This window comes from Lontra canadensis, unplaced genomic scaffold (genome assembly GCF_010015895.1).
Source record: "Lontra canadensis isolate GAN:19392208 unplaced genomic scaffold, GSC_riverotter_1.0 scaffold8, whole genome shotgun sequence".
Lineage (NCBI taxonomy): Eukaryota > Metazoa > Chordata > Mammalia > Carnivora > Mustelidae > Lontra > Lontra canadensis.
Window position 1 is genome coordinate 1963449 of NW_022631002.1, and position 25768 is coordinate 1989216.

Sequence of the window (25768 nt, forward strand, 5' to 3'; positions counted from 1 at the left end):
CTGGCAGGGTCTGCCCTGCCTGCCTGGGCCGCTCAGCCCCTCAGCGTGAGCCATTTGGTTCTAGAAGCTGCTTCTGTTTTCGTGTGTTGTGTTCCCTCCTCATAGGAGTTACTTACACTGAGACTTAGTAGCCTCTAACTTGGGTTTCCAGTTCTGATGGTAACTGTTCCCTTGCAGAAGCGGAAAATGGAAGAATACTTTTTAGAAAAGAACCCAAAGATGATAAGTGCTGTTAGTATTGTGGTATATTTTCTTCTGTCTTCAGGGCCTGTGTGCACGCACCAGTGACACCTTCTGCCTCATTCCCAGGATCCGAGTGTGAGCATTCCCGGAAGCCTTTTGTTTTGTAAAATTATCTTCTAAAGGATGCATAATGTTTAATCATATGGACGTAAGTTTATTTATGTGTTTAGATACTAATCTTACTGGGTATTTCCGTCGTTTGTAGATATATATATTTTGCTCTTTTAAAGCTAAAATGAACCTCCTTGTGTACCGACGTATGACGGTATCACTGATTGTGTTCTGAGGACAGATCGTTCCCAGATGGATTAGTAGATCCAGAGCTCCTGGACTGGTGTAATAAACCTAATTTGTGTGAAGAGTTGCCCCGTTTGTCCTTGCTGGTTGGGGCTGAGGTTGCTTCCCTTGTAACAGTAGGAACATCGACTCTTACGACTATTTTGTCGAACTGTACTTTAAATGATACAGGATCTTTCTAGCTGCTGTGTGCTGGCTCTAGGATCGGTGATCACTGGTCATGGTGCAGTCTGTGTTGCGGTGGCCTGTCTGTGGAGAGAAGGCAGACCCCAGCTTCCGGTAAAGGGCCACAGGGAGTGGCGTCCGTGGCCACAGACCGTTGACTGCTGTGTGCTCAGGGAGAGTCAGCCTCGCGGAAGCAGGTCTCTGCCGGGACGTCAGAGGTGTGCGTCTCTTCCAGGTGTCCCCACGGAGCCGGTGTCCGCCGGGGTGCTCGTGCTTGTCCCACCGCATGCCAGCCAGACTGGCGGCCATGGGGGCAAGAGCAGCCAGCGTTACGTTGAATGTTGACTGTTTGGTGAGCACACTCCTTCCAGTGCCTTTTTTATATGGGGTACATGTCGTTATCCCCACTTTGTGCTGGGGGAAACTGGACCGGAGCCACAAGGATCCTGGCCACCCGTCACAGCCAGCAGGGACTGCCGGAACTGGCGCTGTGGCCTCTGTAGGCGGGCCCTGCTCTCCCTGGGTTTGACCCGCACCAGCCACCCCATGAGGCTTAGTCCCTGCGGGGCTGCCCCCTACTGGCCCGGTGACCTTGGGGAGACTCCTGGTGGGCCCTGTGGCTCCTCCTGTGCAAGTGGTGAGGACTCCGGGGGTCGAGTGGCTTGGCGTGCTTACAAGCAGAGTGTATCCATGACGGGAATGGTGTGAGGTGTGCTTATACTCTGGTCGCCTTCATCATTTTATCCTCTGTGTCTCTTCCTGCGTGTTCACGTCCTGGGCGTTCCGTGTGCACCTGCGCCGTGAGCTGAGCTGCTGTCTTCACCGCCCCTTGCGGCACAGCCTGGCTCACCATGCCATTGGCAGTCCCGTTCGCAGCTCTGTGCACAGCCGTCGTCTGTCTTGCAGCCCTCGGGAGCGCACTTCATCGTTACTGTGTGCGTCGTTGCAGGGGAGACCCTCAGAGATGTCCTGTCGAGTGGGTTTGGGTGTATCTGAGGGTAGACTTTGGAACTGCTGACTTCATGGTGGGGGGCCGGCCATCGTCTTTTGTAGGCGTCCCCCAAGAGATTGTTTGCGGGGGGCTCGCCATGGAGAACCATGCCCTTGGGAATAAGTACCCGGGGCGCTCCCGTTGCCTGCCGCAGCGCCTCCAGTCTCTTACCCGGATTACAGAAGGCTTGTTCCTGCGGCGGCACGGCTGGGACGCTGAGTGTTTGGATTTTCAGCAGAGTCACTGTCGCTCTGCCAGGTTTTTCTTGAAAAGTCCCCAGCATTACTGAGATGTTGAACATTTGCACGCTTGCTGCCTGCTTTGCCCTCTGCCTGCCTTTGTCCCGTCCGATGACTTTGAATGATCTTTAACGAAATCGATTTTTAAAACTGAAACCTTTCTGCTAACAGTTGTGGTCCTGGTCCCTGAGTCGTTAAGTGAGTTTCCAGCACAAAGCCTCAGGCACCCTGTGTTGCTTTGGTCTCTCTGGCCGGAGCCCAGCACTGAGGAAGCCTTTGAGGAAAGCACCTCTTTGAGGGAGTGGACGGACAGGCAGGAGCCCCACCGCTGGCCCCCCTCGCATCTCCAGGCTGACGTGGTACGCTTTGGTGTCTCTGTCCCGTACCCGTGGAAGCAGCCTTGGAGCTCATCGGATCTAATCTGCGCAGCGCTGGGGTTCCGTTGCGTGTTCCGCCCGGGAGGGGTTGTTGGGCCTTTGCACGTTCTGACCACAGCGAGCTGCTTCACCTTGGAAGTGTTGCAGTGCCAGCAGCACCTGAGAGGAATGCAGAGTCCCGGGCCCGCCTGACCTTCTCAGTCTAATCCTGCACGTCAGAAACTGCGGAAGCATCGTGCACACAGCCGTGCCCGCAAGAGGGCTGGCGCTCGGAGCTGCAACACTGGCTCCTGGCGTCCCAGGGCTGGCACTCAGGCCCGTTCCTGCCTGCTCACCGTGCAGCGGCTGGTGGGCCACATCACTCTCCTGGAGCGTGTGCCTCATGGGGGCCGAGTGCACTCACGCTCATGGCCCTGTCCGTCCTGTGTTGGCGCCGGCCAAGTGCTCTGCGGTTGTGTCATGTGTCACTGAGAACGCACACATTCTGCTTTGGAGCACAGGTGCCGTTTTTGTCTGGTTCATCCTGATTTCGCTAGAACTTGGGGAAATGGTCTGATTGTACAGACACCCATGAGGCGCCTGTGTTGCACCAGGCTCTGTCCAGATGCAGAGGCTACAGCAGCAAGTGAAACAGACCAGAAGTCCTGACTTCATCGAGGTCGGACAGGTCCTCACTGAGAAGGTCACACAGGTGTGGACGTGACATCCGTGAGGGGGCCGTGCAGATACATATGGGGTCTGGGGCCGCTGCAGGCAGATCCTGGCTGCCAGGCCCACCCTGGTGGCCATAGTGCATTCAGTGGAGGGGAGAAGGGAGAGATGGCAGGTCCCCTGTAGGTCGTGGCAGAAGCTGTCTGGCGGTGGGACGCTGATCAGCCGGTCCCGGGGGCACAGGGAGTGTCCATCGGGTGAGAAAGCCAGGTGCTCGCAGGACAGAGGGCCTGGAACTGATGGGAGTGGCTGGGTTGGGCTGGGCGTTGGACAGCATCTTCTCGTTTGCCCTTTTGGCCATAGCAAGGGACGACATTTGGAACTGATCGAGTCTTTATTCTCGTGTCCATCAGGCTCATGACTGGAGCTCTGCTTGTGAGCGTGAGTCAGAGAGCATCCGAGTTGAACTGCGGAGGTCACGTGGGGCAAATTAACTTAACCAAAAATAACCCCAAACACAGCATTTCTGGGAAATGCAGGGGAAGAGCGCTTTCAGTGTAAACAGAGGAGCAAAGTCGGGAGAAAGGCTGGTTGGAAAAAGTGAGCATCTGGAAAACTCGGAAGAGATGTTCTGGTATAGCACAGTGGGGTGAACACATGCTTCTCTCCCGCTGGTCCTAGTCTAGAGTTTTCTTCCGCGTGTTTGTGTTGTCAGCACGGCCTGGGCTTCCGTAGTGTGGCTCCTAGGCTTTCCCCTTCTCCTGGGAGCCAGGGCGCGTGGACTTCCACCCTTACCTCCCCGTCAGCCCACGGAAGGACGCGCTTCCTGCCCGCGCCGCTGACACCTCGTCCTCACAGGGGCTGACCAGACCACGGGCCTCCAGTGCTTGGCACCTGGGCGGAAGCGTCCAGTGCACGAGACAGAAGAACACCGCGGCCGCTGTCCCGCCCGCTCTGGAAGTGCTGAGGGTTGGGGGTGGGCGACCTGCGCTCGTGCCGGGCCTTGGGAGTTCTGCACACATCAGGGTTGAGAACCACCCGTCCCGTGCAGCTGTCTGTACTCCTAGGCTGCGCTTGCGGTTGGCATCCTGGCTGGGCTCCCGTCTCTCCCCATCCCTGCTTCTGCCCCCACCGGGGCTGGTTTTCTGTTTGTGGCTGTTTGGAACGCTTTCGGCGGGCGTCGGTGTGCGTGCCTGTGTCTGTGCTGGACCGGTGTGTCACTGGCAGGGGCCAGCACTTCCGTGGTTGGTTGTCCGGACAGCTGTCCTGCGGGCGAGGACTCCGCTGTGCTTCCCAGGGCAGCCCAGGGAGCTGGAGGCTCGTGTGGTCCAGGCCAGACCCACTGGCCTCCGCTGTGCTCACGTTCCTCGCAGGAGTTAGGATGTTAACCTCTTGGGCTGTTTCCCAAAGCAATAGTTCCTGTTTGAAACTAGGAACCTTGCTCTTTCTGTAATTACTTGTAACTGTTGCTTCTGTTACCTTATTTCATAGGAAAGAAGTTCATTTCTGCAATACTCAGACCTTTGGATGAAACTTTGCCAAATCTGAGGGAAATAATCCAATTTAGTTAAATGACAAAAGTAATTCAAAATTTTAACTGTCTTGATAACATCTTGGTAATGTTATCTGAAAAATTGACTTTTTAGAGGAGTCGTGCATGATTAGGATTTATTTCCTTGGGGAATGTGACCTTCCAGATTTAACCAGACCGTGCTGGACGGCTCTTCTTGCGTGGCGTAGGACCTGTCGGCCCGTGCTGTGTGCATGCGGGGAGGCCTTCCTGCCGTGGCTCGGACGTGGTGGGTGGCTGGGAGGAGAGGGGCTCGCCGGGTACCCGCAGGGTGCTGGCTGTCGCTGTGCTGCAGGCTGGCAGCCTGTCCGGCCCCTCCTGCTGGCTCTCTGCCTCTGCCGTCATGGCCCTCCGTGCCTGCACTGGGCTCCAGGCTCCGACGGGCCGCCCCGTGCCTTCCAGGGAGTGAACCAACTGATGAAAACCAGGGGCCCCCGAGGCGTGCATCCCCCGCGACTCCACATCAGGATGGAGACCAGCAGTCACGCTCCTCTCCTGCCGACCTTGCCCCTCCTCGTGTGTGTAGCACAGTGTTTCTCACCCTCTCAAACTTACACCTCTCTTGATAAACTTTAAAATCTTGACTTTCCTTTGAAATTTTTACATACTGAATGGTGACTGCGAGGAAGTCAAAGCATTGGTCACTTTCATTCTTCTCAGTCTTACAAGTACTAGGTAAATGTTGGCTGTAAACTTTCTAGCTACTGATCCTTGTTAAGAAGGAAAAACGGAAGTTCTTGCCCCTGCCCAGGCACCCGGGGGTCTCCTCTCTCCTCCGAGGTCACTGCGGTTCACCGCTTGCTGTCTCCTCTCCCACTGTGTGTTCGAGACATGCGGGCAGAGAGCGGGGGTCGGGGGCAGCCTGTGTGAACTTGGGGGGTGCTGCAGAGCGCCCGGGCACCTGCCGGCCTTCATGTGGCTGGAGCTCTGTGCACAGCCGTTTCCGGGGCTTTCTGCCCTCCACTCTCGCAGAAGCTGCTGCTGTGAGCACCCCCCGCCCCGTACTTGTCTCACGTTAGGAACTTTGTGTGACGAATTCCTAAACGTGGGGTTGTAGTGTGTTAGGATGTGTACCCCCATGTCGATCGAGTTGTGGTCTCTTCTTGACTGTTCCTTTCAGAGCATTTTGTGACTTACTCAAGATTTATAGGACAGTGTTAGGTCCAGCTGTGTAATTAATTTTATAGGGAACTCTTTGATCTGAAGAAATAAGAGAGAAGGTTTTGGATCAGGTGGAGGTATGTAACTCACAGAGTGCGTGACTCCGTCTGCCCCGAGCGGGCGCCCGAAGCAGCGGCCTGGCCCCACTCCGACGGGCACTCGGCCTGGCTGGTTGTAAACCTGAGTGGTGAGCAGGAGACGGGTGATGTTGTCTTCAGCAGGGAGCGGTTATTGTTCCATTATCCTGTCAGGGAATGGTTATTGTGACACTATCATGTAAGTAGCATTTTATATAAAAAGTTTTGGGGCGCCTGGGTGGCTCAGTGGGTTAAAGCCTCTGCCTTCAGCTCAGGTCATGATCTCAGGGTCCTGGGATCGAGTCCCACATTGGGCTCTCTGCTCGGCGGGGAGCCTGCTTCCCTCTCTCTCTCTGCCTGCCTCTCTGCCTGCTTGTGATCTGTCCAATAAATTAAAAAAAAAAAATCTTAAAAAAAAAAAGTTTTTATGTAAAATTTTTGTATGCATGTTTTATATGAAAATTGAAACTATAATAAACATCATTACTCTCAGGAATGAAAATTATTCCACATGGACCAGATGGAAGAAAATATGATTTTTTTTTTTTTTTTTGTCCTCCCAGGTAACACCAAGAACCGAGGCCCCGATTGGCAGCATGAGCACCAGTCTGGAGAGCGCTCTCCACACATCAGTCCATGCCACGGAGGACTCGCCACCCAAAAGGACTGTGGGGAAACACGCCAAAGGTGAGTGCGTCTGTGTGATGGCTCTGGGGGAGGAGGTCCACCAGGCTGGGGGACACAGATGTTTGTGATGCTCTTTGGTTAAAGACTTTGAGAGCTTTCATCAGCCGCGGTGTTTTTTAGTAAGGTACGTGGTTTCTCTAAGTTGGGCCCGTAATATGTGACCACACCTCTGCTATGAAAGTCTCAAATACGGGTGTTTACTCGGGGGAAGAACGAAGGTTGTTACACTCTCCTCCCTGCCTCATACCACAGAAGTCCTAGGTTCCAGAGCGGCACTGTCCTGTGGAACTTTCTGCGGAGACCCGGAACGTTCTTTCCAGTACTGAGTCTGTCGCCGTCAGCCACATGTGTCTTTTGAGCACTTGGAATGTGCCTCATGCAGCCAGGGACCTGGCATTTTATCTGTATTTCCTTTCCAGTGGCACCGCGATAGCTCTGCGTGGGTCGGGGCCACCATATCGGACAGCGCGGCTCTGGGGATGACCGAGGGCACATGTCACGCGAGGCTGAGTCTCCTTGGTTCCTGGGCTGGTGGGACAGTCACAGCGTCTCACTTACCATACAGTGTAGGCTGAGTGTCGGTGACACATGGGGCTCGTGAGGGCCAGGTGGCCCTGACTAGGCCCTGTGATCAGGAGGCCTGGGGCACTGGAGGCCACTCACCTCCACCCTCCCTGGCCTCTGTTCTCCGTTTGTCTGTGTCTCGGGCACAGTGTGCCTCACGGGTTCCTCATTAATGCTTCATTTTCAACATAAAGCCCCACTGTGACGAGATCACAGAGCCAGCCGTCCCCGCCTCAGGTCACAGTTAGCCTCCGCACTGCTGCCCTGTGCTCATGTGCAGAAGCGCGCACTGGAAACTGCAACTGAGTCCTTGTAGGTCAGCTCCTGGCTGGGGCCGCTGTTGAGAAGACGCAATGGGGGCTCGCTTCCCGGGATGGGCAGTTGTCACTCAGGCTTGGGGGCTCCTCTCCCCCGACATTGCTCTTGTCCTTTTCCCTTAGACATGTTGCCCTGGGACACAGTGTCCTCTGTCCCTCGACTATCCAGCGTGGGACCTGCACCCTCTTGGTGTCGGGGGGCAGGCTTCCTCTTTCGCACAGTGCTTTTTGCTCGAGACATAATTATCAAGACCCCCTCATTCTGTCTTTCAAATATAAGCACAAGATGCACGACTGTTCTCTCGGTGCTTTCCCTGTCCGTGAGCCGTGGGGCCCTGAGAGCCCTCGGGTGAGCCGCTGTTGGCCGCGGCTGCTGCAGACGAAGCCTGGCGGGCCAGGCTCCTGAGTTGTCCTCCGTATTCTCCATGGGGTGGTTCTAAGTAAGAAGTTTCTTCTGCCCAGAATTTGGCAAGCAAGTGAGGTTGGTTTTCTTAGTCATGCTTCTCGTGATGCTCTGCCGGGCTGGGCGGTCGCTCTTGGCAAAGCCTAAAGTCACTGCGAGTGTTATTACTATCGAGTTTTCTTGCTGTCTTTTCTGTGTTCCACTTGGGGTTTGATTTTTCCCTGCTTCTTTGGAAGTCCTCAGCGAAGAACGAGGTTAGACTTAGGTATAAAAGTTCAGGGGACAGCACTGAGGACAGCCAGAAACTGACTGCTCTCATCCGGTGCCGGTCAAGGTGGTGGTCGCCCTTCCCCGTGCTCTTCGTTGTGCAGATTTTCTAGCATGGGGGTAGAGGGACGAGGACAGTAGTTCCCAGCACCTGGCTTCAGTGGCAGGTGTGGGCCTGAACTCCTCAGGACCAGCAGGCAGCACTGCCCCGCTCGCCGGCAGCTCAGAGCTTCCCCCACACCCACACGTCCCGGCCCACTTCGCTGACACGTAGGGGAACGTCGGTAACAAGCAAGATGAGGTCGAAGTTACTTGCGGTGACGCTGCCCGCGACAGGAGTTGTGGAAGGAGTCCTGTAGCCTGGCTTTTGGGTTGGAGGCGTTATGTTTCCGAATCACCCTTGTGTGAGACCAAGTGTCGCAGGAAGCGCAGTGACGCCACAGACCACTTTCCAGACCTCTGTCATTCTTGGAACTTACGGATTCCTGGGAGCTTTTGTGCATGTAGGTTATACTTACAGGTGTTTATCATATTAGGAGTTAAAGCTGGGATTTTTGTTCCTAAGTAAATGCTTTTTTTGGGTGCCATTTTGGTTTTGTGTTTGTCGTGTAGCAGCGTTGTGACACAGGGTAATGTCAAGTCTTGTCCACCACAGAGAATTAGAGTAGGGATTCTGGTAAGAGGAGTGGCAGTAAAACCTGGCTTCTAGACTAGTGGTTGGCTGCCTTGCTGGGGCGGCGCTGGGGACCGAAGGTGCGTTTGCAGTGGAAGCGTTTGGGTAACTTTCTCTGTTCGCTCTTTCAACATTTTATTAAGACTTTGAAACCTACGGTAAAGTTCAGAGAATTTTACAGTGAACCCCTGTCATCCAGATCCCATAATTTCATTTTATTTTACCTGCTTCTTCCCTTAGCTGTCTCTCCATTCACGAAGACTTTGCCTTTTTTTTCTTTTTTTTAAGACATTGCATTTTTTGGTCCATTTTAAAGTAAGTTGTCCTGTAGCCTTTTTTGCTGTTTCCTTGCACCATTACTTTTTTTTTTTAAGATTTTATTTATTTATTTCACAGAGAGCGAGAACACAAGTAGGCAGAGAGGCAGGCAGAGAGAGAGGAGGAAGCAGGCTCCCCCCGAGCAGAGAGCCCGATGCGGGGCTCGATCCCAGGACCCTGAGACCATGACCTGAGCCGAAGGCAGAGGCTTAACCCACTGAGCCCCCCAGGGGCCCCTTTGCACCGTTACTTTTTGAAGACTGGCTGTTTGCAGCCTTGCTCAGCCAACAAGTTTCATCTGAAGCACAGAACAGAGTTGTCTGAGTGACGGTTCCTGGTCCCCTGAAGACAGGGTGACTTGGACGGGTAGCAGCCGAGCTGACCATCCCACAACGGCTTCTTTCAGAGAGCAGCTCCGTCTGTGTCTCCATCGAGGAAGCATCCAGGGAGTGTGGATCTAACTCTTCAGGCCTTACCTTGAACTCCCAGCCGACCTCTGGATGGGTGCACAAGAACTTGCCCTGTGCTCAGGGCTGTACTGAGGCTTGCTCGCCAGCAAGGTCAAGGCTTTTAGCCTCTTGATGATCTGTTGATGGCTGGAAATCAGCCGTGGCGGGAGTATTTACACCTTGGAAGTGGGTACAGGCCGCAGACGAGGTGCTGTCCCACAGCCAGCCGTGACACATTGTGCAGAGGTCCCCTGCAGCGGCCCCGCCCCCCTGCCTGTCCTGTCTGCTGCGGTTGTGTCCCTCCTGTGTGTGCCTGCAGTGCGCCCACAGCCCGGCTCTGGGAGGAGCAGGTGGTGCTCTGTGACCGTGAGCCCTGCACCCCGCCTGCAGCGCCCTCCTCTCTCAGGCGGTCGTGAGAGTCACGACAGGTCAGCCTTCGTCTTTGCTTGGCTGACCCTCCCCACCACCACCACCACTCTGTCCTCTCTTGGTTTCTTTCCGTTTTTAAACCACGGACCGTCGTACCTCCGGAAGCACTGGGGTGGCGTGCTCTGTTGGTCCCCTGGTAACGCACATCCCGGTTCTCCTGCCTCTCCGTCTGCTCGTTTCCTGTGAAATCCCCTCTGTCTGCCCCGAAACGCAGGTGCAGCAGGGCTCCTCGCTGGCGCTCACTCACACTCTGTGTGGGTGTCTTCTGTGCCGCTGATGACTTTGAGATCGGAGCGATCTCTGTCCCTTGCCCGGGACTCCGAATCCCTGTGGCTATTTCCATTGAGGTGGCCCGCTGGTGCTTCTGCCCGTGTGTCCAGAAGGGACCCATCACTCCCATTGTTTCCAGTATATGCGACTGGTGCCGACCTTTAGGCGTTTGGAGCCACACCTGCAGGCCCACCCCAGGTCGATGCCCCACGCGAGCAGACGTGCCCTCATAGCCCTGGCGGGTCTAGCTCTGCGGGCCGTCGCTGCGGCCGCCATCCTGGTTCAGGCCTCCGGCCCCTCTGCCACCTGTGGGTTCTCCTGTCCGGTCCGTCCCCTAGCAGGGACCTGCACTACAGCTGGACCACAGTGTCCTTTCATAGGAAGCTTGTCACAGGGCTCTCAGCGGCAGCTGCTGCCCCCGAACTGAGCAGCATGAGTTGCCCCCTCCGTGTGTGTGTGCACCTCGTTGATGTCACACAGGCCCGTGAAGTAGGGACCAGTCTTCCTTCTGTTCAGGGATCCAGTAACTGCCCAAGGTCACTGAGCTGGAAGGTGTTTCGTCTCTAACAGAACCCATCTGACAGCAGAGCCCCCGTGCTTACCTTGACCTGCCTGGAGGAGGCCTGCTGTGGGGTTTGTGGTCTGGCTTCATCCTGTCCTCGTGTCCCTGCTCTGGTCTCTTGTCACTCCTCTGAATTGGTGGCTCTAGCCATGAACAAACTTCCTTAGACGCCCTGCACTGTCCTGCCTGGGCCTTGATCATCACGTCCCTCTGCCCAGATGGGCTCTTCCCTTTGAAGTCCAGCTCACATGTCACTTCTGTGAACTTTGTAATTTTTGTGTCACTTTTGGTTAGTGCTGTCCCTAGAACATACTAATGCTGAATAAAATGTTTGCCCTAATATTTGAATAAGTGAAAACTCCTTGGGCCCTTAGGTTCAAGCGCCATATCACTAACCCTTCAAGTAGAAGATGCGTGTGTTCGTTTCCTGTCGTGCTGCTTGACGAGTGCCCTGTATCAGCGTCATGTTTTCCAGATCATGCCATGCACTACCCTGGTTCCTATTTATGTTTTTGGAGAATTCACAAATCAATCAATGCAGTGTAGCTAGATGATTAAAAAAAAGTCAAAGAAAAACAAATTAGGGAAATCTTAAATATAAGGTGATGGGTCCTAGGAAGGTATCAGAGAGGAGGCAGCGCAGGCTGATTGGCAAGTAGCGGAGGCTCAGGTGATAGCAGGAGCTGAAGAGCCGCTTCTGAAAATGACCCCCACTAACCCAGACAACCAGACGGAAGGGAGACGCCCGTTGGTATTTGAGGAACATTATTACTCAGCTGAGACTTTTAAGAATATAGTTTTACAATTTTTAGATGAAAACTAGATTTTAGTTAAAAAAAATTTAAGAAGGAAGGATCTTTTTTTTTAAGACTGTATTTATTAGGGGCACCTGGGTGGCTCAGGGGCTAAGGCATCTGCCTTCGGTTCAGGTCGTGATCTCAGGGTCCTGGGATCGAGCCCCGCATCGGCTCTCTGCTCCGCGGGGAGCTCGCTCCCCCACCGCCGACCTCTCTCTCTGCCTGCCTCTCTGCCTACTTGTGATCTCTGTCTGTCAAATAAATAAATAAAATCTTAAAAAAAAAAAAAAGACTGTATTTATTAGCACACAAGCAGGGGGAGCAGCAGGCGTAGGGAGCGGGTGAGGCAGGCTCCTGATGAGCGAGGATCCCAGTGCAGGACTCAGTCCCAGGACTCTGGGATCGTGACCTGTGCTGAAGGCAGACTTTTAACCAACTGAGCCACCCTGGCGCCCGTAAGCAGGAAGCATCTTAAATGTTATTCTGGTTCCGTTTCTTTACTTTAAGTAAGAAGACATTGAGTCCTTCTGTGTAAGACTCGGGAGAAGGTGGGGTGTGTGCAGGGGCTGGTCTTGCATCTTCTCCTGCAGTCCTGGCTGTGATGGCCTGTAGCGTCGTTTGGGTAAGTTTTAAAGTGGTTTCCTATGTGGGGCACATCGCAATTAAACTGTTTGACAGGAGATTTACTTGATCGAAACCAGCTAAAGGATCTATGGCAGGAAAGTGCCAGCGACTCCGTTTTTTCCAGAAGAGTTTAGGGTAGAAAGGGAAAAGGTGTTTCAGAGGAGTGACTCGTTCTTGGAACACATTGAGGCTGTTATCTGTACGTGTCTGAGATAAACATCCCAGTGACGTCACAGCTCTCGGAAATCACTTGAAGATGCTTGGCGTGAGAGTGACCCTCAGAGCGTGGCGGTTTGGACTGGGAGCTCCCAGGACGCAATCACGAGAGTGTTTCTGGTCCTGGTTTCGTCGCTGCTGGCTGAGAGGCCTTTGGGTCTGGCTCAGCCCTAAGCCATCTGCGACTTTTTGCCAGCCCCTCCCCCATTCAGAGCCCAGTCCTGTTTCCGGTTGTTTCGACCCCCTGGCTCCGGCAGTGCCCGCGTACTTCCCTGCCCCGCAGATTCCCTCCTGCCTTTCCCAATTATATTCGCGCACCGGTTTTTGAAATTAGGTATTGATCCGATTATAAAAGAGGTAGTTGAGTGGAATTGGATGTTTTATTGAAGGCCACATGGTCCGACTCACAGCACCGGAGGCGGAGTGCTCATGTGCGTCTTGAGTGAGAAAAGAATGGAAGTTGAGACAAATGGTCTTAAAAGGAGAACGCCCCTCCCGCTTTGCTTTCGCGGCTCAGCAAGAGCGAGCGGGCTGGCCTGGACGCGGGTGCCCTTGCCTGGGCCCCATCAGTCCTTGGAAGACGTGCCTGCGTGCAGTCCAGACCCTAGCCCGTTTGCCCCACACGGGAGCCCCTCCTGCCCGCTCCACCTTCCCAGTGAGCCTCTGGCTGTGGTCCTTCTCTCAGGGAGTCTTCGCGGGCGGCGCCAATCGCATCCCTTCCCTATGGACCGATTTCTGGCGCCCCACACCTCGCCGTGACCGCGTGCACTCTTCAGAAAATCATGAGACTTCTCTGGGCCAGGTAGATGACCGTGTGCAGGACCGACCAGCGCAGTGTGAGGCAGGGGTCCCTGTGTCCGTCCAGAGAGAAGTGGGTCGTAGACAGGTGTTTGTGTGCATATGGGAACGAGTGCCCTTTAAAATCACAAAACTGGGGCGCCTGGGGGGCTCAGTGGGCTAAGCCTCTGCCTTCGGCTCGGGTCATGATCTCAGGGTCCTGGGATCGAGCCCCGCATCGGGCTCTCTGCTCAGCAGGAGCCTGCTTCCCCCTCTCTCTCTGCCTGCCTCTCTGCCTACTTGTGATCTGTCTGTCAAATAAATAAAATATTTAAAAAAATAAAATAAAATCACAAAACTGCATGATGGAAATTTGGGATGAACTACTCGTACTTCCACCACCAAGCACAGTGATTCTTGTCAGCTTTGGTAACTTATTTTTCAACTTTCTTTTATATATACATATATATATATTTTTTTTAAGATTTTATTTATTTATTTGACAGAGATCACAAGTGGGCAGAGAGGCAGGCAGAGAGGAAGGGAAGCAGGCTCCTTGCCAAGCAGAGAGCCCGATGCGGGGCTCGATCCCAGGACCCTGAGATCATGACCCGAGCCGAAGGCAGAGGCTTAACCCACTGAGCCACCCAGGCGCCCCCATGTTTTTGTCCTTGAAATCGTGGTCTGTAACGTGAGCTCCAGAATCGAGAAGCGGCTTCTCCATGTTTGAAGCCTAATGAAAGGCCCCAAAGCCCCACCCCACATTAGCCACTCTTGCCCCCACGTACACTGCAGGGCCCATGTGACCACACGTGCCCCCACGGGAACAAGTCCCCTGCAGGCGGAAGAGCAGAGCCCCCTGCGGTGCCTGGCACCCGAACCATACACACTGCCCACGGGTGGGGTGGTGGCGCCGGCCCATGGTGTGGCTTGTTCCGGCCGCCGTCCTGTCCAGGCCCCCCAGACTGGAGCCGTGGAGTTCCGACGCCTGGGTTCCTTGCAGACGGCTGAATAGCTCTTCTGCTTTCCATGCTCTCCTGTCCAAAGATGAGTCCCTTCCGCCTTCAGCCCAGTTGGGGTTTTCTCTCTTGACTTTTTTTCATAAATCCTAATATTACCCAGTCCTGGGACATTCAGGTTCACGTCGCTGTCTCGTGGCAGGGAAAATGCTGATGACATTTTTCTGTGTTCATTGACTTCCTATATTCTGTTGCTTAAAAAAAAGGGAAGATCTGGGTTAGAGTGATGTCATTGTGGGTCGGTTTTAAAAAAATACGGATTGGGAAAACATAAAAGCTGTTTATTTGCTGACAGTCTGATGGAGGAAGCCAGACAGGAACAGCGAGTGGTTTCACTGAGAGAAAACAGGGAGGTGTGCAACCTCGAAATGTGTGTTCTTTGTTTTTCCAGAAAGGAAACAAACACCTTTTTTTTTTCTTAAGAGTAATTCCTTCCTGTAAGGTGCCATTTTAAGCTTAAAATACTTAAAACCGAGTGGGTTCTTGTATCTCCCAAGATGCATGTTGACCCCGATGCGACTTTACAGAATTAGGGAGGCCTAGGAGAGAAGAGTTCAGCAGGGAAAGGGTCTTCTCCAAAACAGCCAGTGACCTCTGTGCATGCAAGGACCCATCTGTCACGTTTGCCGCTCTTTTCCCAGCCCCTGGAATTCGACCTTGTGCACAGTGGGGATCTGATAGGACAGGTCGGTGAGCAAACAACTGTTGGTTTTAGACAAAGATTGCACGTTTTTCTGCACAGGTCCAGATAGTGAATATTTTGGGCTTTGGGAGGCATGGGGTTTCTGGCACAGCGGCCGGGCTCCGCTGTCGCGGGTGGAGGGCAGCCACTGACGATACGTAAACAAATGGCGTGGCTGTGCGCCAGCAGAGCCGTGTACACAAACAGGCCCAGGGCAGCCTCCCGTCTGCCAGCACCGCTTCGCCCGCGCTGTGCAGAAGTCTCGGCGGTGATGGAATGTTCCATGTCTGCTGCGCAGCACAGCGGCCACTGGCCACATCTGGCTGTGGAGCACTTAGGCTGAGAGAAGCACAACCCGAGAATTAGATTTTTAATTCTGTCCGGTTGTAATTAATACACACGTAAGGAGTCACGTGTGGTTAGCCACTGCCGTGTTGGGCATGGCAGGGTTAGAACCTTCCCCGAAGCGCGTTGCCCAGAGCGGTCTGTCTTTCTGGGAATTGTGGACACGGTAGGGAATAAAGAGTCTGTGGCCCAAAAAACTGGGGATTTGTGAATAAGAACAGACTTGTGTCTTCAGGACTGCAGCAGCCCCTAGGATTCCGTTGTGCCCAGTCTCCCAGGAAGTCTTGGGATTCTGCCGCTGAGCCGCCTCACCGTGAGGCTTTCTAGGCGTGTCCTAACACCTGAGAGCGCCGGTGTTCTCGGGGAAGACCTTGGGAGACGCCGGTGTGGCAGGCTGGGACGCCGCCCGTCTGCAGGACGTGGAGCTTCATGGTTTCAGGGGTCCTGCTGGGTGCTTGGACAGTTAGATTTGGAAGGTCCATGGGACTCTCCGTAGTCCGTGGCCCAGGGTTGTCTGGGACCGGGAGGACTGACGTGGAGCAGGACGTATGTCACACACACGTTCTGAAGCGCCTGGTCTGGGGTGGGCTCTGCTCCGTGGCCACACGGGGTGACTGGACTGCCCACGTCCACAGACAGTGTAGACGCGTCAGGAATCCGTTCCCTTAGCACGTGAGAGACATTGTCATTACGTGCACACCTCAGTGTGGCTGGGCCGTTCGGAGCCCGCTCCACCTTTGTAAGTGGCTGTTCTCTGTTCAGCGGGTGTTTGTGCTCCGGCGTTTGTATTCACCCCGATCTAAGTGCCGGAGAACTTAATCGCACCCTCTGAGAAGTTCTGAGGGGCTGCACGAGGCAGCCGGGTCCACGCCGGTGGTGGTTCGCGTCCGCCGGCCCCGGTGCCCCATGCCGCCGCTGCCTCCCGGGCTGCCTGCACGGTCATGGGACAGTGACGCCGTCACTGGGGACAGGAAGCTCCCCCGAGGCGCTGTGCGGGCGCCGGTGTCCGGCACCGTCACTGCCCACAGCCCGGAGCGTGAGTTTTGGCGAAGTCAGAGCAGATCCCCCTGGTCTGCCCTCATCGCCAGGGTCTGTGCCCCAGCGCTCCTGTCACCTCCTGCTCTCTTGCCAAGGACCCTGCTCTTCCTTCTCTGTGATTTGTTTTGATGCTCAGCCTGTTGTCCCTGCCACCCCCGTTCCTGCGGGTGACGACTGTCTGCTTCCCTCTCCAGCCGCGCACCCCCCCCCCCCCAGCGAGCACTTGGCGGAGGAGAGCCAGTGGCGCCGGCGTCTGAAGCCTCGTTTTGAAAATTGCTAAAATGTCAAATGCTAAGTGATGTGTACTTCAAGGTTTGATTTCATTTTTATAATCTTGTTTGTTGTTGTTGTTTTCTGCTTTTACAGTGAGTGTCGAAAAGATAGACCTGAAGGGATTATCACACAAAAAAAATGACAGAAATGTTGAATGTTCCTTTGAGGTAAGATGCCAACTTTTTTTTCCCCCTTTTCTCCTCTAAGGGGCAGGAAGGAAACATTTGCTCTGAGTAGATACTTAGATTGATCTAAGTGGAAGGTGGGCTGTCTTGCCAAGCACCGTGCCAGTGCCGGGGACGCAGAAAGCTGGGCCTGGGTCCCAAGCGAGCTGCCTCCCGCCTGTGTGCTGAGGGTTGTCTGGACTAGCGTGTTCAGCTGCCGCTGGCTGGTCACCAGAGTTGGCTGACGCAGAGACACTGTGTGACAATTGAGACACACTGCGATTTCGGTTTGGAGACCCCCAGGAACCGTGGCTCGTCGGCCTCACAGGGTGCCAGGAGCTGGGCTCCGTGGGGTCCTTGGGGGCCGGGCTCCCCACCATTGAGTGCTTTGATACCCCTGGGGTGTGCGCCCTCAGCCTCACGGTCCAGGGTAGCAGCCAGGGCGCTAGTCTTCACGTTTGAATTCCAGGTAGCAAGACACAGGATGAAGAGGAGGGAAAACTTTACTTTTCTCTTTCTTTTAAGACAGAGAAAAGTGGCCACTAGACATTTCCACTTATTTCTTGTTGACTAAAACTTAGTTTCTTGATCCTACTTTGCTGCGGAGGAAGCTGGGAAATGTGTCCCGGCTGACCATCCCCTGGGGTTCTGTTCCACGGCCGTCCCGCGGCGGGAGGCTGTCCTTTGTCTGTGCGCCTGCCCGAACCCTGAGTGGTAAGGAGCACTGCTTCCTGCGCTCCCAGGGAGGGTTCTCAGGGATCAGCCTCTGGTTCGTATCTAGTGTCCGTGGTCTGGTCCTGTGTGTGGTTCACTGACTTTCCAAACGTATGGCTACATCAAAATACTTCAAGTAGTTTTGCCACCAAAGGGATAACCTCTTCACTTGATTCCCGAGGGGGACCACATTGTGAGAAGCCCTTGTTCACCGTGCATGTGTCTTCAGAATGTATGGGAAAGCTTGCAGGCTGTCGAAACTTGGGACCAGCACCCAGGTCTCAGCACCTGGAGAACCTGGGAATCCTGACATCTTCAAGGCCTCACAGGGGTGGGAGCCTAGTGGGTATCTCCTAGTGGGAGCCTAGTGGGTATACCCTAGTGGGTATATTGTTCCCCTCCACCACGCTCTGTGTCTCATGGCCAGGCCTCCCCTCGGCGGTCACCACCTCCACAGGCCCGAGCCGTTCTGGGGGCTGGGCCCCACTCAGCCCGTCTGGTTGTCCCGGCTTTGACCCGGCCCCGTCCGTGGGCCCACAGTCTGGGCTTGTACAATGTGAGATGTGGAGACTGTGGCCAATGTGACTGCCTGTAGCTTCTCTTTGAAGATGGGAGCTTTGGCAGGATAGACGCTTGGTCTCTTGTGGCCTCTCGTGCCTCTTAGGAGATGGAGTTATGGTCAGGAATGGGGAGACAGCAGGCTGGTGAGAACGGGGACATGGTGCCATGAGTCCTTGGCAAAAGGAGCCTGGAGCCCTGAGCTTGCAGCGCCAGACTCAGGAGTGTGGCCTGGTGTGGACGCCGTCACCCGGGGGAGGTGTGAGGTTGAAGACCCTTCTGCCCTGGCAGGTGAGCCAGCGTGTTCGGAGACTTAAAGCCAAAGCTTCGGTTACCTGCGGATCTTACTTTTCTTGAAGCGATAACTGACAAAAGTATTCTCGTATTTAGGAAAGTGAGAATTCTTCTCTCCTCTAGAAGTCCAAACTTTTTTTCTTTTGGGGGTACTTTTAAAAAATATTTTATTTATTTGAGGAGCAAATGAGTGGGAGGAGGGGCAGAGGGAGAGAGAGATGGAATCGCAAGCAGACCGCGCGCTCTGCGCGGAGCCAGGCCTGGGGCTCAGCCGCTGAGATGGTGACTTGAGCGGAAATCAAGAGTAGGACGCTCAACCAACTGAGCCACCCAGGTGCCCTTTGGAGTACTAACCCGATGTGCCCTCAGGGATTCCCAGCCCAAACCGTGTTTGTTGAATGGTAGTAACTCCAGGCACAAAGGACAGATAGGATCAATGTTAAAAAAATGTTTACTTTGTTATTACAGTAGTAACACTGTTGATTTACGCAGCTGACACTGTGTGCTTGTATTGTGTGGGGCTCGTGGGGAGCTGCTTGTGGCTGTCGCTCACGGGTCAGGCTGGGGACTCCTGTCATGAGAGGAAGGGAGACTCCTCGAGGCTGTGCACCTTTGGGAGTGAAGTGTGGGCGTCCCGCCAAGTGCTGCCAGCGCCACGCTCCGGAGAGAGCACAGCGGCGAGCCCACCCGTCTTCCCCGCCTGCTGTCGTCTGAAATGACTCCCCTCAAAAATAAGCCCCAGTAGGATTTTTCTGTTAGAAATCAACAAGCTAGTCCTAAAATACGTACGGAAGGAACAAGAGAGCAGTCGAAAGAGTTTTGAGAAGAAGGATTAAGTTGGAAGCTGCCCGTTGCCTGTCTTGGGAGACTCGCCGTCAGACTCCGGAGACGCCGGTGTGTCGGGTCGCCATGAGCAGGGGCACCTGTAAGCGGGTTGGAGACGGTCCAGAGTTAGACCCGCAGGTCAGTGGCCGACTGACGTGCACACGGTCCAGGGAAGAAAGGACGGTCTTTTCAACAAATGGCTCCAGAACCCTTGACCAGACCTCTCACCTCGCGTAGAAAACAGTCAAAAACTAAGTGAAAACTGTGCGAAATGTACAACCTAAGACGACGAAAGTTCTGGAAGAAAGCACGCGAGACTGGCTAGGCAGGGTCTCTTTGCTACAGCAGCGAGAGCATGACCCACGAAAGGCAGCATGAACACGCGAGCTTTGATCAAGTGTCAGACTTGCTCCTCTAGAGGCACGGGAGATGGCCGAGCAGGGCGCAGCCTGGGGGGATTTGCACGTTACGTGCTCGACAGTTTTCATCCCAAACGAAGAAGTCTCACCACTTGGTAGTGAGAGAGCAACCGGGTAAAAAATGAGCCCAAGATTTGAACGACACCTTAGCAGAGAGTGTTCAGAGGGCGCCGTCCCGCCCGAGCAGATGTCGGGCCCCACTCGTCAGTAGGAGGACGGCCATGAGACGCACAGGGGGACGCCGCTGCGTGCCTGCGGGATGGCCGAGCTGGGGACCCCGGGCCGGTGGGCTGCTGGCAGGGGCGCACCTGGTCAAGCAGGGCCCCTCTCCAGCGGCCAGCGCCTGTGCTCTGGCCTGCGGCCTCTTTGCAAAGCTGTCTGGGAGTTTTATAAAAGCTAAACGTTTCCCTAAAGTATGTCCCATTAGTTCCACCAGCAGGTAGTGACGCACAGGAGAGGAACGCACTGGGTCACACAGAGACTTGTGTGGGAACGGTCACAGCACTTGGATGTGGGCCACCCTGAGCGGCCGTCCTCAGGAGAACGGATCAGGGAGGCGGTTCCAGAAATACCGCGGAAGGACCGCCCGGCGCGGAGAGCTCTGAGCTAGTGTTACACGAGCAGTGTGGAGAAAACTCAAATGATTACACAATCTGTGTGAAAAAACCAGACCTTTTGCCAAAAAAGATGTATGGTGTGGGCCCGTTTACATAAAACTAGGAAATGCAGACCGTGTCTAGCGACAGAAGGCACACAGTGGCTTCCTCGAGGTGTGGGACACACTTGTGGCATTGATGGGAGTGGTGGTTTCCTGGACGCAGACACAGGCCTAGACTTAGCACTTTATGCCCTTTAGGTGGGTGTGGTTTATGGTCTGTTATCAATCAGTAAAATTAAAAAAAAAAAAAGTTACCTGAGGATTAAGCCTTTCCTTTTGTCCACAGAACCCTAACGAAGGAACATTACATAAATTGTCCTTTAAGGAAGGTGTCTTTTCTATGTGGAAATAAACAGCTACCCTCTGGGACCGGAGCCATCAAACGCCATCCTGGGCCGCGGTGGGACGGCCGTGTTGGCCACAGAGGGAGACGCAGAGAAACCTTGCCTGCCGGCCTCCCTGGCTCCGGGGGGCCCGGTGGCCTCTGCCCACCTTCCTCAGTCCTGTTTATCTCTAGTTCCACTCTTTATGGATCAGTGTTTCCAGGATACAAACGAGAGCCTTCTCTTGTAGCGGAAGGGAGATGCTTCTAGTACGCCGGCAGGTACCGCACACAGGCGTCCATGCTTCCGGCTCGCTTCCGCGGGGTTGGTGGGTTTTCACTGGCGTCGGAGCTGCTCCTTCCTGGCTCCTGAGGGGTCAGATCTCAGCGTGCAGGAAGCCAGTGCTGCAAACGCAAAGTCGCGCGTACGGACATGCGTGGGAAATGTCCACGTTTTACTTGTTTTCCCATATTCACTGTTGAAAAACTGGAAACCGTTAAAAAAAAAACTTTAATAAAAAGATTTCTCGTTCAAAGTGAAGGACAGAGAGGGAAAATACCAGAAGATGAGTGCAAACCCTTAAGCGCCTCCTAGACTGCAGAATGTCAGCAGCGCAGAAAGAACCGTGGAACCCAGCTGATGACAAGTATTCTTTCCTGAGAACGCAGCCACTCATGTGTCCTTGAGTGCTCTGTCTTTTCCTTGAAAGTTTCCGTTTTTCTTTTCACGATAATCTTACGTGCTCCGAATGTCTTTCTGCCGTTAGCAGAGGGGAGTCCTTTCCATCAGCTGTTCTCGCGGAGTTCAGAGCCCGTAATCGTGCGAACGTGGCCTCGAGCCGCCGGGAACTGTTGGGACGCGCACTTCGGTGGCTCTGTGGTGTCCGTGTGCTGTGGAGAGTTGCTGATCCCGGATCTGCACGGTGCGCGCTCGGGCTTTCCCTCCAGTCGTCTTTGTGTTTGCCGGTTTGTCTCTTGCTTGGGAACAAGTACTTAGAAAGGACTTTGCTCCAAAAGTCCTATGATGATCTGCGAATCCCCCACCTCGTGCTCAGACAGGCCCAGAGCCCTGTTGGTTCCGCCTCAGAGCTGTGGTTCTGCTGCCACGTGCCCTCCTGATGGTCCCTGGAGAGCCCCAGATCTGCCCCTCATCCCCACCCATGTAACCCACTTACAGGCACCATCCCCTGTTCTCAGGTCTTCTGTCATCCTCTGTCTGGTAGCTGCGTGGAAAGGGCACTGGGGAGGTTCTGCCTCTGAGGCCTTCCCTGTCTGCACGTGCCTTCTACCTCGCCCTCCCCGAGCGTGACCGAGAGCACCGGCGGAGCTGGGCACCGCTCTTCCTCGGGGCCGAGAGCTCTGCTGGCTTCCCACCTACTGATCCGGAGCTCGGGCACTCGTGCCGGTCTCCTCGGTCCTGGGTGTTTACGTGCCGCTCACCCGTGCTTGGCTGCGGGTCTGTCTCCATCACTGTGCTGGGACTCGGTGGGCCCTTTTAACCTGAAAGCTCACATCCGTAATTGAGGGGTCCCGATCCGAATCCTCCTCTTTGATTTCCTCTGCTCTGTGTCTCTCTTGTCCTTGCTTTGGGGCTCCTGTTCTCTGCATACTGGACCTCACGCCTGGTCCTTTGTTTGATTTCTTTCTCTGTTTTCTTTCCCTGTGGTGTTTCGATCTACTTGATGGAGGACTGTGTCATCTACCCCCTTCGTCAGTGGGATTTTTCACTCCTGTCCTGGTTTTGAGTTCAAAGAATACTTGTCCTCTGACAGTTCTTTCCTCGTGGCATCCTGTTCTTGGGGATGGTTTTCTTCTCTTAGACCCCTGAGAATATGAACGATGGCTTTTAGTTTTCTAAAACCGTTTTCTTCTCCACACAGGGTCTGTGTTTCTGACTGGCTGCCTTGAGCTCTCCGCAGCCAGTGCCGGGTGACCAGGTGCTGGGCTCCTGGTTCATGGCTGAGGTGTGGTGGGAGCCGTGGGCCGGGCCTCTGGCTGGGCTTCTCCCCGTGCGGCGAGAGCTTTCTGCTCCGCATGCCCGAGTCGAGTGCTGTGGGTGACAACAGGGACATGGGGGACGGAGCTGACCAGTGAGTCACAGGACTGAGATGTAGCGAGCTGTAGTCCTGGGTGTCTGTTTGGGGCACGTTTTGATGTTTGCGTATATTTAGGGCACTCACAGTCTGGCTTAGTGAGGCTGCGTGTGTAGCTTTTGGAACGGGTACAAGGGACAGGAGACCGCAGTGCTGTCGTGCGTCTGGCCAGTGTTTCCTTGGTGGCATATAATGGAATGGGGTAGCCTCCATTTGGTGCCGCCTTGGATATGACGGGCCATGTGGGTGGCATGTGGCATGCCGGGAGGCTGCTCTGCGTTCCGTGCCCCTCCTGGGGCCTGTCCCCCGCTCTGGGGCGGGGGCCTGGCCTGGCAGGCGAGGCTGAGGGTGAGTGTGAAGGAGCCTGCGTCCACTGCGGAGCCCGGCAGTGCCGCGGGTGGCCCGGCAGTGAGCCCGTGCTCTCTGTCTGCCCTAGACTGGAGTTCCCGCGCCTCTGGGGAGGACAAGTAAAGTGTCAGGAGCTGACGGCCCGTGGCAGCGGTGCCTGCGGGAAGCACGTCGTCGTCGGGGAGGCGGCGAGTCTGTGTCCGCGTGACCCGACGTGTCTGTGCTGCGCGTTGCTGGGGCGTTGGATGTCGTGTGTTGGGCTTCACGCCGCATTTGTGCCCTGAGAATGTGGACAGTGAGAGAATCGGGTTTGCTCTTGGTGTGAGAGTCACCAGGAAAGGGGTGTCCTGCAGCACATTCTGCACTGTGACCAACCCGGACGTCGCCTGTGCTTTGGGGCCAACATGGGAGGGCCATGCAGTTTCCGCCTCTGTCCTCAGATGGTGCTGGTGGTTCATTGGGTGGCAACTTGCCCCACACAAGCAGGTGGGGGTCTACAACTTGGTGCAGGTCCATCTGGGCGGCGAGGAGCGCGGGCGCCTGCCTTGTCAGGGAGCCCCGGGCACCGCGCCCCTTCTCCCTGGTCTGTGAGTCCCCGGAGCCCGAGGAGACGGCCCCCTTCGCGGTTGTTCCGTGGCGCGCCTGCTGTGGGGACCCGTGTGGGCTTCGGCAGGGGAAGGGGGACGAGCGGTCCGGTGGCAGCCGCAGTGGGCTGCTGGTCAGAAGGCGCAGGCGGGGGCGGGAGCACGGGGTCTTCCAGACCAGCACGCCGCGTCAGCTGCATCGCTGAGAATACAGCGTTTTCTTTTGGGTCGTTTGACTTCCTGACTTGAAACCCTCCTGCGCCTTCTGGATCTGAGGGCCAAGTTCCTGCTTCATGGCCTCACCCTTCTTATGGCCCTCTCTCCTCGCCCCTTGCTGGATTCCCTGTTCCCAGCCCAGCTCCCACCCTGCACCCGCGTCTCTGTGCCACTCTCCCTCCTCCCCCACAGTCCTCAGCGCCCTGGGGTGGTCAGGAAACACTGGAGAAGCACTGGGAAGCCGGAGGGAGGAGACCTTCCCCCAGGATGCCTGCAGTCCACCTGGGGGACTGGCGGGGACACGGTGATGACACGAGGCTGCCCGCCCGCCACATGCAGTGTGGACACGCGGCCGTGTGCGGCTCGGGTCTCAGGCACCTAGAGCTGTTTGCTGAGCCCTTCCCTCCTGAAGCTGTGAGCCCCGGCCCCCGCCCCCGGTACCCCCGCTGCTCCCCGAGCGCTGACCACCCCCCGGCCCCCTGTTCTGTTGGGTTCCCGAGGGCGGGGGCCTTGTCTCGTTGGCAGCTGCAAGGAGGTGCCCTTGAGGACGGTGTGCCTGGCACACACAAGCCGTCGTGATTGTCCGTGACTGCGTACACCCCGGGGGGTCCGGTCTCCGACTTGGGGCTGTTTGCATGATTGCACAGAACAGGAAGTGATGCCGTCAAAGACTTGAGTGACGTGAACTCTTTTCTCACGCTCGGGGGCTGTGTAACGACCCTGTTCGGCAGGTGCTCCCCGCGTGGGGCTCAGCACGCTCACTGCACCTGTGCCCGCGAAGACTCCCGCACAGGTGTGTTGTGAGGGACGTACGTGGCGTTTGTTTTTAAGGTTTGTTTGTTTGTTTGTTTTTAAGGTCTTGTGGTCTGATTCTTCAGTAACATCAGTAACCAAATCTCCCTCTGAAGTGACTGAATTTATTTCAAAGGTAAGGTGGTTCAGGGCTCCTCTGGAAACCCCAAGGCTCTGTGGAATACCTCAGTGACTGGACGGCCTCCCTCAGCCGGCAGAGCGGGCGATGTGTGCGCGACCGCCCGGACAGGGTCCTCGATGCCACGGTCTGTGCCCCTTGCCGTTGTTGCAGACGAGAAGGGGCAGGACGCTGAGGCCGGTGCAGGCGGCTGAGGGCGGTCTGCCTCAGTCACCCTGTGGAGATGGGCAGAGTCCAGTCCCGGCGCCATCTCTTGTCCGTACGATTCGTTCTCGGGTCGCTTCTACAAGGGCCATCCAAGCGAAAGCTTCCGCTACTAAGTAGATGCAGACGCCAGCCTCCCCGCACAGACACGTGGCACGCACACGCACGTGCGCGTGCACCTCCACGGTTCACGCGTGTCTTCCGCCCGCTGGCCCCGGGCTGTTGCAGTGAACCCTGTCTTTAGCGTCGTCAGTCCTCTGTGTCTCACGGGGTGTCGTGCTGAAAGTGTCTGCAAAGCGAGTGTCCGTCTCCGCGCTAGGGTCAGGATGCCGTCCAGTAGGGGGGTCCGGTTGGCGGACCGTGCCTCGAAAGCTTGGGCAGGAGTCGTTTGCTGTTGCATGTCCTCTGGCCTGTCAGCCGCGCTCTCTGGAATGACTGACCCTGCGCTGGCATTCGCAGCTCCCTCTGTGACACTGAGAACGCGGGATGTCCTCCCTGCGTGCCCGCTCGCCTCTCTACCTGCAGAGCGTCCACGGCTCCGGGCTGCCCTGGCGCTGGCGGGAGCGCTGGGCCCACTGGGCTCTGACGGTGCGTCATGCTCCCCTGGCTTTGCCTTCTCTGAGCTTCCTGAGAATCTGGTGCGTTGTCTCTTGTTCGTTTTGGAGAATTCTTCCCCGTTGTCTCTTGAGATGTCTCTTCCGCCCGCCTCTCATCCTGGGACTTGAGCTCTCTGCACCTGCACCTTTGACGTTGTTCACAGCTCTCGGTGCCCTTTTATTTTTCTGGTTCTTTCCGCTGTGTGTTCTGGCCAGACGCTGTCCACTGCCCTGCTCTCGGGCTCCCTGACGTCCAGCCCGTGGCTCTGCCCGGGCTCACGAGCCTGTTGTGTGCCGAGTTCTTCATCTCTGGGACCGTGGTTTCTGTTGTTCTGATTTCTTGCTTTTCCTAGGTTTTCCA

At 55.5% G+C, this 25768-nt stretch overlaps 1 protein-coding gene across 1 annotated transcript in view; it reads left to right on the forward strand.

Annotated features, from left to right (window-relative positions):
* ZCCHC14 (zinc finger CCHC-type containing 14) overlaps positions 1 to 25768 on the forward strand; it is a 52071-nt gene that overhangs the window by 16063 nt on the left and 10240 nt on the right. Inside the window, exons 2-4 of the mRNA XM_032853794.1 lie at positions 6335 to 6458; positions 16575 to 16648; positions 24533 to 24604. Coding sequence (XP_032709685.1) covers positions 6335 to 6458; positions 16575 to 16648; positions 24533 to 24604 — 270 coding nt within the window. The remainder of the gene's footprint in view (positions 1 to 6334; positions 6459 to 16574; positions 16649 to 24532; positions 24605 to 25768) is intronic.